The 14190-nt window shown below is 38.7% G+C and overlaps 1 protein-coding gene across 7 annotated transcripts in view; it reads right to left on the bottom strand.

Annotated features, from left to right (window-relative positions):
* Positions 1–14190, bottom strand: part of sepsecs (Sep (O-phosphoserine) tRNA:Sec (selenocysteine) tRNA synthase) — a 138921-nt gene that overhangs the window by 62902 nt on the left and 61829 nt on the right. For all 7 annotated transcript variants that reach the window (XM_069925039.1, XM_069925040.1, XM_069925044.1 and 4 more), the window contains 3 exons: positions 9511–9669; positions 2729–2882; positions 1672–1774 (listed from right to left, as the gene is read on the bottom strand). In XM_069925039.1, coding sequence (XP_069781140.1) covers positions 1672–1774; positions 2729–2882; positions 9511–9669 — 416 coding nt within the window. The remainder of the gene's footprint in view (positions 1–1671; positions 1775–2728; positions 2883–9510; positions 9670–14190) is intronic.

Below are 14190 nucleotides of genomic sequence, written 5' to 3'. Positions count from 1 at the left end.
TGCCTCTTCTTTCCTTCCTTTCAATTCAGGCACTTGCCTGCTTTTTACTCATACCTTAAAGGGCTAGGCCCAAAATGTTGTTTGTATATCTTAACCTCCTACGGATGCTGTGAAAGCTGCTGAGTTCATCCAAAATTTGTGTTTTTACTACAATCACAGTATGTTCAGACTTTCAAGATTTACTAGAGCTGGTACACTGAGCCATTGTTGCTCATTTAGGATGATTCAGGCTTTATTCTGAGAGATGGACCGAAATCTATGCAATGGCAATCGGTGCAAGTTTCCATTATTGCCTGCAAGATTCCGACAAGCCATAAACTGAGGTAATCTCAATCCAGTTCCTCATCAATAAATCTGCCAATTATTTTTTATCAGAAATCAGTGATCTCATGGGTCAAGAGCAATTAGTTAGATCGGGAGATGTAAGTAGCTGTAGAAAGAAATGCTGAAATAAACAAAATAACTATCCTTTCAATGGATATCTATTATTTCAGACAACTAAACATTCCTTTTATTTCACCCATTGTCCCCTACCCCCAGCATGTCTTTTAAATTAATTTCCTTTCTCTCATTTTAGTTTTGAGGAAGGGTTTTTGACCTGAAAAATTAAGTATTTTTTTTCCACAGATGCTGCTTGATTGGCCAAGTTCTTTCAACAAAGAAGAACAAAGGTTGCAGACACTTGAACTTTGAGTGAACAAGGGGAAGCTGAAGGGAATCAGCGGATCAGAAAGCGTCCATGGGTAGAAATGGTCAGTCAATATTTTGGGTTAGGACACTACCAAGACCAGAGTTCCTTTCAGCATTTCTGTTTTATGACAGAGTACCTCCTTGGGTGAATGATGAACAGCCAATGGAACCCATATTGAAAAGTGCAGTTTTCCTTTAAAAATGTATGTACAATCAAAAATTCAGGATATTTGGCTGTTCATCTGTATCCAGCAGCAAACAAACAAAAAAAAAAATATGGTCCAGATGACCTTCTTGATAAAGAGAATTTAAAGTTCCTTATCATGTAAAACTTGACATTCCAATTACTTCAAATGCATTGAAACAATCAAAATTCCAATTCCAATGCAACAAAACCTCTTGGCAACAAAGGAGGAGTTGAATAACTGGATAAATCTGATTTTATGAGTGTATCTTTGACCAGGAGACAGACCAAATCTACTTCTCTTTCCAAATTAGTGACAGGGGGTCCATTTTGTCCACTTCAGTAGGCAGTTGGGGGCTCAGCATCACGCTAATTTAGCAGACGACATCTATAAAAATGAACGATTTTCTCAATGATGCCAAAAGTAATGCAAGTCTTCATTATGTGTTTAAAATCTGAAGCGGGTGCTTGGGAATAAGTGCTTCAGCATGATAGTGATTTTTTTTTCAATTTTAGAATTCATCCCAGTTAAGAAGTGTACAAAACAACCAAGAAGAAAAAAAGGAAATTAGGATTAAAATTTAGCTGATCCATACTGGTAAAGAAATCCAGGAACTCAGCTAACTATTGCTATGGCAGAACTAAGATAAAGAACAACTTCAAAAATACACATTTCACCAAATGGAAAATATACTCCAATGAATTTTAATCATCTAGACCAAATAAAAATACATTTATTTTCTCCAAATACATTTTTCTCTCATTTTTTATATTTTGAACTATCGCCTGTTTTGTACCTGCTGAATGAGATGCATGCACTTGGACAACTGGACTCCATAAGCATTATTGACGATGTGAGGAATCTCATATTTTGCACAAATCTGAGCTAGCTCTTCCAGTCTATAATAGAAACACAAGTATGTTAATTAAACTTAATACAATAATTGTCAAAAAATGTTACATAGTTCTACAGACTATCTAGAAACCCAGTCAAGATTTAACTATTCAATAATGGACCATCATTAACTTCTTTAATATACAGGAACTTCATGTGTGCCATGAAAACTTACAAGAAAAGCAGAAGTGTTTGCAGAGGGAAGGAAGCACAAAGAAATGTTGACAAGCTTAAACGATGGCATGAAGAGAATAATCAAGGTGTATAAAGAACGACTGCTGTAGCTAAGACTTTTCAAATGGGGTCAATAAAATAGGACAAGGATTGAAAAAGGATCAAATTACAGGAAATTACTGTAATAAACATAAAACAGCTTAATTCTCACATTTCTAATCACCAGCAATATTGCTCAAAGCCAGACAATTATTCTGGATTGTTGCTGCATTTTCCCACCATTTTATACATCATCTCTCCTTCTATATTAAAATTTACCTTGGACAGTTTTCCAATGTGGCAGCTGGTTAAATACAGATGAGTATGTAAGTTACTGATCTTTAAGCTGTGCTGAACTGCCTGGTATTATCTATCCATATTCTTGGGATTCAGCACAAGAACTACACCAGTGTGGATCTTTCATCAGTTCGTTCAGCTACAAGATTCACTAGCAAACCAGAATATGCCTCATCTATGATGGCTTTGAATCAAGCAGCTTGCTGGGATTCTTGGGTTAATACACATTTGCAGTTATAGCTGGCTCACAGCCACTTAACAAAATGAGAAAAAAGCAAACTCCCACCTAACCTTCCTTTGTTGATCACTTTCAAAGGTTTCATGAGGGCATGCATGTCGCTGACCAATAGTGAATATACAGGCTATCCCATTTTGTTTTACAGTACAAGCTGAATTTCTGGAAAAGTACAATGCAGTTATCAAGTTGTACATAAACAGGATCCATTTACCTGTCAGGGGCCCTTGGGGCAAAGCAAGAAGTAGTGGAATGAACACAAAGGACATTTTCTGCTCCCAGTTGTTGGATCTTGCTCTCAACTGTCCGTAGATCTGTGCGCAATTCATCTCCTTCAAGCAGATTCTCAATCACTACAGGTTCAAAACCTGATGCAAAAATAAATCCCCAGGGAAATGACCAAGTTCTAAAATATCAAGGCATAATTTACATTCCATATGGCCAAATGATCAAAAACAGTTTTTCCAATGACCGAAACAAATTATAGTATGCATACATGGAGGAAAAAAATGTGAAAAATCACTTGCGCACATATCATAATTGAAAAATTGCATACATTCAAAGTGCACCGTGAATCAAAATGTCAGCCCAGGGATGATTATAATTATCAATGATATGTCTATCTTAGCATTAAAAACAGAAAACGTTGGTGTTGAGAAAACAGAATTAAGGTTTGAGCTTAATGGCACAAACACCATTTCTCTCTCCACAGGTTGTGCCAACCTGCTGTACATTTCCAGCAACTTCCATTTTTATTTCAAATTTCCATTGTTCCAATTCATTTACTTCACTGTCATGCTGATAATTATAGGTTTATCATTTTAGAGGCCAATTGTTTTGAAAAATTGTATTCTGCAGATTTAGCAGACCTTTTAGTGAAAGGAGAAGAGAGAAATTTGGGAACTATGGACCTGATTTTGATACCTGTACTAGGAAAATTGCAGTATCCATTATTAACATAATATACAGGAACTTCATGTGTGCCATGAAAACTTACAAGCTATGTGGAAAATAGTAACAGGAATGACCAGAGTCAACATGGATTTGTTAAAGAGAAATCACATTTGACCTTTTTTTTTTTAAGACTTATTTTTGAGGTTGTAAATAGCCAAATAAGGAAAAGAGTCACATGAAAGATTATTAAACAAGGTTAAAATGCATAATTTTGAGAGTAATATTTGGAGAATAAAAGTAAACAGATGACTTTCAAGCAGGAAGCTTGCAACTCTATATTGAGATGCTGGTCATTCACGACCTATGTGAATAATTTGGAAGAGGAGTTTATCATAGCAAATGTAAGTTTGCTGATTATACAAAATTAGGTGACATTATGGGATGCAAATAAGAGGCAGAGAGAAGTTTAGGGGAGGAGTAGTTTTCATCAGAATATAAACTGAGCAAGGACATAGGAAGGAATATATGGGTCGGCTCAACATCGAGGGCCAAAGGGCCTGAACTGTGCTGTATTGTTCCATGTCAGATAGAAAATAATGGAAAATTGTAAATTCATCTATTTTGATTCAAATAAATTGCGTTTTTTTTTTAAATGATGAGATACCAAATAATCTTGTGTTCAGAGGCATCTGAATGTTTTTGAACATGAATAATTGAAAGTTGATACATGGAAACAACAAAGAATTAGAAAAGAAAAATTATAAGTGGATTTGAACACAAGAGATAGATTGCTCCAATGTGCAAGGCCCTGCTAAAAATGCATCAGGAATATTGTGTACAGGTGTAGACTCCTGAACCAAGGAAAGATATGATAATAACCATATAACAATTACAGCGCGGAAACAGGCCAATTCGGCCCTTCTTGTCCACACTGATCTAAGTACCCTCCTCTAATCCCACTTACCAGCACTCTGCACATATCCATCCATCCCCCTCCCACCCATATACTTATCCAACTCTTTCTTAAATGTCAAAATTGACCCTACCTCCACCACCTTTCCCGGAAGCCCATTCCACACAGTAACCACTCTCTGAGTAAAGAAGTTCCCCCTCATGTTAATGATCAAGATGGTTCAGTAAAGGTTCACCAGATTGACCCCTTGAAAGAAAGGTTTGTCAGATGAAGAGAGGTGAAGCATGCAGACCTATTCTTCCGAGTTTAGCATGAGAGGTGATCTCAATGAAATGTTCAAAATATTTATGGGAACTTGACAGGGTTCATGCATCTGGCTGATATATCTAGAATCAGAGATTACAGTATCAAAGAGGTCAACCACTCAAGAAAATGTCAAGATTAACTGTCAGTGAGGGTTGGATTCTCTACATAAAGTGGCTATGGAGACTCAATCGCAGAATGTTCAGACATGGATTGACAGATTTTAGGTCATTATGCAATCAAAACTATGGGGTGAGTGCAGGAAAGTGGCAATTAGGCAAAAGTACAGTCATTGAATGAAGGGCCAAACCACTACCTCTGCTTCTATATCAAGTTCAAAGTGCAGGAACTAGGATCTATTAACTTCTATGACTGCATTAACAGAATTTCCAACCCATTCATTAATTATGCCATTTGATTAGGAAGGTCAGAGTTCTGGGCAGAATTTTGTGATATGTATGGAATGGTGTAGCATGACCAACTTCCAGCATTATAGCATTGTGAATAGGGCCAGAAGATGTGATTCTTTCATCCAGCCTACTGAATGGAATTTATGAAAATTCATTCTTTTTAAGTTATCAACAAGGTGCCACACTGGATAAATGTACTAAGCCATGTAGTCCAAAGTCTCAGGTTTGATTTTTGATCAATGCTGATTTGGACACTTCCAATCAGGCCAATAAAAACTGCACTTTATCCTTCTGTAAAACAGATTACTGTGTAATGATTCATGCAGGGAAATACAGGTGTTGTACTGTGGACAGGTAAAATATTGCATCAACAGTTTTGGAAGAGGCAGGGTTTTAAACTTTAATGTCAGACAGAAAACATCAAATTTTTTAAAAAACAAAATACTATGTTTAACTGGTAGCTATCAAGGTTAAAAAGTGGTAAAGGAAAAGGAAAAGTTGTGAGAGGATAGAGAAAGTAGAATTTTGGGAGAATTTTACTTTTATGTACACATTGAATGCAATCTAAAAATAATAAAAGATGAAGTTTTCAGCAATAGATGAGTTGATACAGGGATAGAGTTTAATAGAGTTACCATTGATGTGTGATTTTTAAAAACTATTTAAAATAAAACCACAGCAAATATTTACAATATTTCAAACTTAATCCAAATACATGTGGTATTTTATTAAAAAGGTTAAAAAGAGAAAAGAAATTAATAAAGAAAAACCTCCTATCAATCCCCCCCACCCCAACCCCCCTACAAAAAAAAGAGAAGTAAAACAAGGGACAAGAAAACCACACCAGGAGTACTTCACTTTCTGATACCTTTAAATATATAAATATATAGAGACCTGTATGAGAAAGGGAATGTTCAAAATTCATTTAATTGTTAATACCAACAGTTTGTAAATATGGGCTCCATATTTTCCAAAATGTATGATATTTATCTCTTAAATTACAAGTAATTTTCTCAAGTGGAAATACAACTCTGAACTTCTTCATGCCATCTAACACTGATGTGTGATTGATGGAGTCTATTTGCAGCTGGGAGTTCAACTTGAGGTCCAATGAAACACCAAAGCTGCAAATGATCTGATTCAGCCTCAAATAATTACCACAATGAATGGAATTTATAGTTTCCTAAGGGTAAGAGAAAATGGCTTTATCTTCCAAATTTAGAAAATGATGGGAGGAGTTCATTGAAATCTATTGAATATTTGTATTCTATTTCTTTCTTTGGCTTGGCTTCGCGGACGAAGATTTATGGAGGGGGTAAAAGTCCACGTCAGCTGCAGGCTCGTTTGTGGCTGACAAGTCCGATGCGGGACAGGCAGACACGGTTGCAGCGGCTGCAGGGGAAAATTGGTTGGTTGGGGTTGGGTGTTGGGTTTTTCCTCCTTTGCCTTTTGTCAGTGAGGTGGGCTCTGCGGTCTTCTTCAAAGGAGGTTGCTGCCCGCCAAACTGTTAGGCGCCAAGATGCACGATTTGAGGCGATATCAGCCCACTGGCGGTGGTCAATGTAGCAGGCACCAAGAGATTTCTTTAGGCAGTCCTTGTACCTTTTCTTTGGTGCACCTCTGTCACGGTGGCCAGTGGAGAGCTCGCCATATAACACGATCTTGGGAAGGCGATGGTCCTCCATTCTGGAGACGTGACCCACCCAGCGCAGCTGGATCTTCAGCAGTGTGGACTTGATGTTGTCGACCTCTGCCATCTCGAGTACTTCGACGTTAGGGATGAAAGCGCTCCAATGGATGTTGAGGATGGAGCGGAGACAACGCTGGTGGAAGCGTTCTATGAACCATAGGTGATGCCGGTAGAGGACCCATGATTCGGAGTCGAACAGGAGTGTGGGTATGACAACGGCTCTGTATACGCTTATCTTTGTGAGGTTTTTCAGTTGGTTGTTTTTCCAGACTCTTTTGTGTAGTCTTCCAAAGGCGCTATTTGCCTTGGCGAGTCTGTTGTCTATCTCATTGTCGATCCTTGCATCTGATGAAATGGTGCAGCCGAGATAGGTAAACTGGTTGATCGTTTTGAGTTTTGTGTGCCCGATGGAGATGTGGGGGGGCTGGTAGTCATGGTGGGGAGCTGGCTGATGGAGGACCTCAGTTTTCTTCAGGCTGACTTCCAGGCCAAACATTTTGGCAGTTTCCGCAAAGCAGGACGTCAAGCGCTGAAGAGCTGGCTCTGAATGGGCAACTAAAGCGGCATCGTCTGCAAAGAGTAGTTCACGGACAAGTTTCTCTTGTGTCTTGGTGTGAGCTTGCAGGCGCCTCAGATTGAAGAGACTGCCATCGTGCGGTACCGGATGTAAACAGCGTATTCACTGTTGAGGTCTTTCATGGCTTGGTTCAGCATCATGCTGAAGAAGATTGAAAAGAGGGTTGGTGCGAGAACACAGCCTTGCTTCACGCCATTGTTAATGGAGAAGGGTTCAGAGAGCTCATTGCTGTATCTGACCCGACCTTGTTGGTTTTCGTGCAGTTGGATAATCATGTTGAGGAACTTTGGGGGACATCCGATGCGCTCTAGTATTTGCCAAAGCCCTTTCCTGCTCACGGTGTCGAAGGCTTTGGTGAGGTCAACAAAGGTGATGTAGAGTCCTTTGTTTTGTTCTCTGCACTTTTCTTGGAGCTGTCTGAGGGCAAAGACCATGTCAGTAGTTCCTCTGTTTGCGCGAAAGCCGCACTGTGATTCTGGGAGAATATTCTCGGCGACACTAGGTATTATTCTATTGAGTAGAATCCTAGCGAAGATTTTGCCTGCAATGGAGAGCAGCGTGATTCCCCTGTAGTTTGAGCAGTCTGATTTCTCGCCTTTGTTTTTGTACAGGGTGATGATGGTGGCATCACGAAGGTCCTGAGGCAGTTTTCCTTGGTCCCAACAAAGCTTGAAAAACTCATGCAGTTTGGCATGCAGAGTTTTGCCAAACTCTGCATGCCAAACTGCATGAGTTATTCTATTTAGATATACAGCAAAGTAACAGGTCTTTCCAGCCCACAAGTCTGTGCCACCCAAATGCCCAATTAACCTTCAAAACATTTATGTTTTTGGTTGGAGGAAACTGGAGCACCCGGAGTAAACCCATGCAGACACAGGGAGAATATACAATCTCCTTACAGACAGCATGGGATAGGAACCCGGGTTGCTGGCCCTGTAATAGCATGGTGCTAACTGCACTGCCCTATGATTATACTGAAAGGGATTTTCCATGGTGGGGGAGTCTCGGACCAAAGGATACAGCCTCAGAATACAAAAATATCCCTTCAGAACAGAAATGAGGAGGAATTTCTTTATTCTGAGGGTGGTGAATCCGTGAAAATGCATTGCCACGGACAGCTGTTGAGGCTATCATTGGGTATATTTAAGACAGATGTAGGTGGGTTCTTGTTTAGGAAGGGAATCAAGGATTTCAGGGAGAAGGAAGGATGGGTTTGAAAAGAATAGCAAATCAGTTATGATGGAATGGCAGGGCAGACTTAATGGCAAAATTCCACTCCTATTTCTTGTATCATGATCTAAATACTTACTGGAGGAAAGTATAGTACACCCAGTGCTGAGTATTAGACAGCCAAATCAGAGATCATGAAGGGGTTGATAAAGATGTTTGTGTTGTTTATTTGCCTGAGAAAATTGATCCATTTACATATAATTTAATTCTGAAGTATTACCACAAGGCCAAAATGCACCAAGACACTGATTCAGACATGACTCCATTCTAATTTCTTGCTGCAAAGCCTGGATTGCTGGAAGAATGAAAACTGCTGCCCTGCATAGTGAATGAAAAATTTTTTAAAAACCACTGCAGATAGTGGAAATCTGAAATAAAAACAGAAAATTCTGCAGCATCACGTCCAGTTGCATTTGTGAAAAAAAGAAAGTTAAATGTTTCAGTCGAAGAGTCGTTATTAGAACTGAGAAAGAAAGCAAGATCGTTAAGGTAGCAGAGGAGGTGGGCAAAGAACAAAGGGAAGGTCTGTAATAGGGTGGCCATATTCTTTCATAATTTTACCCATGTCCATTTTTACCCTCCTCCACTATCAATTTGCTTTCGCCCTTTTTCAATCTGTTGAAAACTCTTCAACATGAAACATAAATAGTTTCTAGAGATGATATCCAATTTGTTGAGTATTTACAGAAGTTTTACTTTAGTTCCTCCAAACATGACCATTTAAGCATATTCCCACAGAAAGCTCAGAAGTATTGTGATAAATTCTGGGAAGAGGGGGGGGGGGGGGGGGGAGGGTTGCAGGAACACAGAGGGGAAAGACATTAACTTCATTGTAATCATTAAATTGCAAAATAAAACATGCCAGAATATAAATAACATGAAAATTAGGGGAAAAAAAAAGAGAAGCCATAACAGCAAATCTGTCATGGGGAGAAATGAAAGCTTGGAGCTGCTTGATAAAATAATGTGAATTTTGCACCTGCTGTGATCATGGATTTGAAGCACGATTTTTGATCAATCCTTGGCCATATGATAAACTTTGCTTTAGGTCTCCGGTGGCGCAGTGCAAGAAAGCAAAGAGTGAGGGTCATTCCTGTTGCCATTGGAACAACAAAGCAGCTAGAAGCACTTCGAACACCTGGAAACACAAGAGATCCACAGTCAGCACTTTCTGGTGTATAGAAGGTTTAAAAAAAATTGAGCAAATGTACAAATCTGATGGTTTAAAGATAAGGGTTGCTTATTCAATTTAGTCACAATGTTGTTTTACTGAAGCACACGTGTTAAAAAATGGAGTTGTGGACAGTATGCAAAAGATTAAATTTATTTAAAAAGTGATGACATTCATAAGTGGAAGAATCACATAAAAAAATATAGTATTTCCTCTAATAAGGATGAAGTTGCAGAGTTTAAATAGTCATTAATTTCAAAGCCAAAGATAAATGACTTAAAAAGGATAGCACAATGATACAGCAATGCCATGAGACATCAAACATACTTAAATCCAAATTAGAATAACAAAGCAACTTCTGCACCTCAGAAGTTATTTTATTTATTTAATGTAATTTTAGTAGTGAAGTAGTCCCAAATTTGCCTCAAATATTGATCAGAACTCTCCTATCTGTTTATGGCAATTATATTCTTAAAAGGTTAGGAGACCTTTTTAAGGGGAGGCAAAAGGAAAAAAAATACAATACTTGATCGATGACAGAACTGTGCAGTAGTAATCATCAGTAAGGGGCTTAACTGGTTTGGTCTGTTTTCACTTGAAATCAAGGTTCAGGGTAACACAATACAGCAAAACCCTTAGTATCCAGCACTATGGGAATTGGAAGATGTCGGATAAGTGAATTTTCCGGTTCTTTGACATTATGTATTGTATGGATTGGCGAGCTAACGGCGAGACATGCCAATTTTAAACTTCCATAATTTTTATCTATTTATTTTCTGCTTTTTTTTTTAAACTGGTTGCTTGAGGCTGCCAGATAACAGGGGTTTTACTCCGTAAAGATTTTGGATAGACAGAAAGACTTTTCCACTTGGGAGAGAGCAAAACTAGAGGATATTAGTAAGAAATAGCCACAAAGAAATAAGAAGAGATTTCTTAGGAAATCATTAACCACAAATGGGTGGGAATACTAGTAGACAACAAGGTGAAGGTCAGAGGTTCATGGAAAGTTGGATAAGCATATGAAGATTATGCTGATGACAAAGAAGCACAGGTGGTTCAAAAGAAGCACAAACAATGGAATGACACCATGATACTGGGCCAATTGGTATCAGTACATTTTCATGCACCTTAACTCTCAGCCAACTATCTAAATGTAATCCCTGTCTCGTACCCAGATGGTTGACTAACTCATCTCAGCAAAAGATCACAAAGAATATCACTTCAAACTATGCAACTTACTTACCATTGTCATGAGCAAAACGTAATTAACAATTCTCTTTGGAGCGTAGAAGGATGAGAGGAGACTTAATAGAGGTCCACAAAATTACGAGAGGCATAGATAGGGTGGACAGCCAACGCCTTTTTCCCAGAGCAGGAATTGCAAACATCACAGGAAATATGTACAAAATTAAGGGAGAAATGTTTAGGGGAGACATTGGGTTGTGGGTGGCTGGAATGCCTTGCCAGGGACTGCAGTGAAGGCTGAAACATTAGGGGCATTTAAAAGACTATTGGACAGGCACATGGATGAAAGAATAGAGGGTTATGGGGTAGGGAGGGTTTCATACATTTTTTTAAGGAATATTAGGGCTGGTATAACATTGAGGGCTGAAGAGTCTGTACTGTGCTGTAGTGTTCTATCTTCTTATTCACACTTATTCCCACTCCATATTGTTATGGGTTATATATTTTATATTATATATAAATGACATTAAAAGAGATAGATTGTGGGGGGAGGGGGGGTTAGTGTAGGTTACTTCACAAACAGATACTTAACACTTCACATCTCATTTAAAATGCAAGAGCTTTGCTGAAGCCAGACATTCAGTCTCTGTGACTCTGCAGAGACAATGGATCTGCTTTGGAAAGTCCGGGCTCAAGTGCTGATAAAGATATTTCAAGGATTGGATTTGGAGCCTTGGGATAGGTTCTGGTTTTTTACAAGCAGAGAGAGGAAAAACAGGCAGGTGATTTCTCTTTTGGGATAGAGAGGGAGGTCAGTTCTGCCGTAGCTTTTGAGGCTGCAACATGGCAAGCTGGCAGGCTTGTTGAAAACTCCTTTTTGAAGACAGGTTGTGAGTTCTGACAATAGGAAATGTCTGGCTAGAGTGTTTCTCCTGAAATAAGGGAAACAAATGTGACAGAGTATTGAGAGGTGGTTTGGGAGGAATTGTTAGAGCAGCCTGCACGCACACATTTTAAAACACAGAATATTTGCAGGACTTTTGCAGAATGCTTTTTGCAGGAGGCAACAAAGTATAGACAGCAGCTTGCCTGGGAGAACATGTGATATTTGCAGGCAGCAGAGAAGAGTCTTGTTCTCAGAGAGGGAGGGTGTGAAACAGAGAGGAGAGAGACAGAAATCCGTTCCAGAGGGACAAGCTGGCAAACTTTGGAAGGCTGCCTGGTCAAAGGAGAAGACTGGCAATCTGAAAGATGACCTGAAAGAAAGAAGATCATCTCGAGAACCCTGAAGGGGGGAAGTTTTGTCAGCAAGACTGATTGAGAAGGGATCATTTGCATATGTTCTGGAAAAGGAATCTCTCTCTGAAAACCAGCAAGAACCCTCCTGAGTGGTAACCATTTGCTTGTTAAGCACCAAAGACTGGTGAACTTTGTTAATGCTAACTTCTGTGCACAGTACAAGAATTGCCTGCAACCCATGAGATTGGATCCAAATAACTTTTCTAATCTTAAATATATATTACAACCACCTGTGCTTAGTATTAGAGGGGGCATTAAGTAGTTAGGTAGATTAAGTAATAAGTTAAAGTTTAATTCTGTTGTTCAAATATAATTAAAAAAAACTTTTGTTTAAGTAACCCTGTGTTGTGGTGCATAACCTTTGCTGCTGGGTTTTGGGGTCCTCTGGACTCCACAACACAAGAGAAACTCTGTGGTAACCTAGAAGAAGAGGTTATCATTTGGAAAACCCTGATGGGGCAAGTTTCTTCGGCAAGACACTGAAGTGACTAATCGGAGGAAGTCAGTTTGTGTGTATCCAACGAGCACAAATATCTCTCTAAAACCAACAAGAACCTTCCTGAGCAGTAACCATTTACCTTTAAGCACCAGAGCCTGATGAAAATACAAAAATGTTAAATTCTGTGCACAATATAAGAATTGCTCGATACCAAACTTGGAGGAGTGAGAAGTGAATGATTGGACTATTAACGCAAAGAACTTTCCTGAACATATACACACTACATACATGTATGTTTAGACTTTGAAGGGGTTAAGTTTGGTAAAGTTAATAGTAATACGTTAAAGTTTGATCCTGTTTTTATGTTTAAAGAAAATTAAAAGCAACTTTTGTTTAAGTAACCATTTGTCTTGGTGAATTTCTATTGCTGCTGGGATTTGGTGTCCTCTGGGCTTGTAATAATATTTAAAAGAGATTAGAGCAGATTAACAGATAACCGTTATGGAATTTTGAAAATGAAAACATTGAAGCTTTATTTTATTTTTAAATAATATAACTGTGACATAATTGCAGGTAATACTTTGCTGTTTTGTTCCACAGAAATATTACTGAGTATGACACAGGGGGACATGAGAGACATGAATAGCAGCATACTTGGAGTACAAAAAACATTGATGGATTGAAGGCTCGAAAAAATGCCTTTAAACGCAAAATTGATAAACATGAAAAAAGAAAGAATTTGAAAGGATTTTCAGAATAAATGGGGCTTAGGAAACAGCTCTTTCAGAATGAAAGCACAAGTCCAATGGGATAAACTCAAACATTCTATAATGATGAAGCTCAAAAATAACACTGAAATGAACTGGAATAGAAATATCATTAGCTCCTCATGCCTGTGCCAATTAACTCATTTTGCAGAACATCCCTTTAGGTGATTAATATGTTGAATTCCGCAAAGCAAATGGAATAGGGATAAGGTGCAGAATTGATGACCCAAATCATTACTTTTAGTTTAAAATTTGACACATGATAAATGTGTACTTCAAAGCAGTACATCTTCAGAAGGCAAAGTATCCCAAATTAGGATTGTTAGCATTTTATTAGTTGTTGAGTGGTGTGTACTTGTGATAACGCAATAACACCTTGGACCTGCCAAGTACTTTATGTGTTCTGCAAGGTTAAGTTATCGTTGCAAAGAATACTGAACCTGGTTCTGCACATGCACCAGGAATATTACAAAGTCTGATGTTTCATACCCCTTCAACCCCTCACTGGTGAAGGCTCAAAATACAGAGCAGTTTGTCTCAACTCATTACTCACTGACCATCCGGAGGGGTGCACTATGGCGACAGAACACATTCCTTTGACATATTGTACATCACCAAAATTGCTTCCACTGCACCTTCCTCCCAGCAACTCTCACTGAGGAAGATAAGAACACAGGATATGGTCAGACCACAGTGGTCTCATTACCATACCAGTAGAAGTCTGAACTAAGCAAACCAGAGATGATTTGAATTCCCATCTGAAATTTGCATTGTTAAAAAATACAGAACTTTAAACAA

Source organism: Narcine bancroftii, chromosome 3, assembly GCF_036971445.1.
Source record: "Narcine bancroftii isolate sNarBan1 chromosome 3, sNarBan1.hap1, whole genome shotgun sequence".
NCBI lineage: Eukaryota > Metazoa > Chordata > Chondrichthyes > Torpediniformes > Narcinidae > Narcine > Narcine bancroftii.
This window is presented reverse-complemented; position numbering and strand designations above follow the sequence as displayed.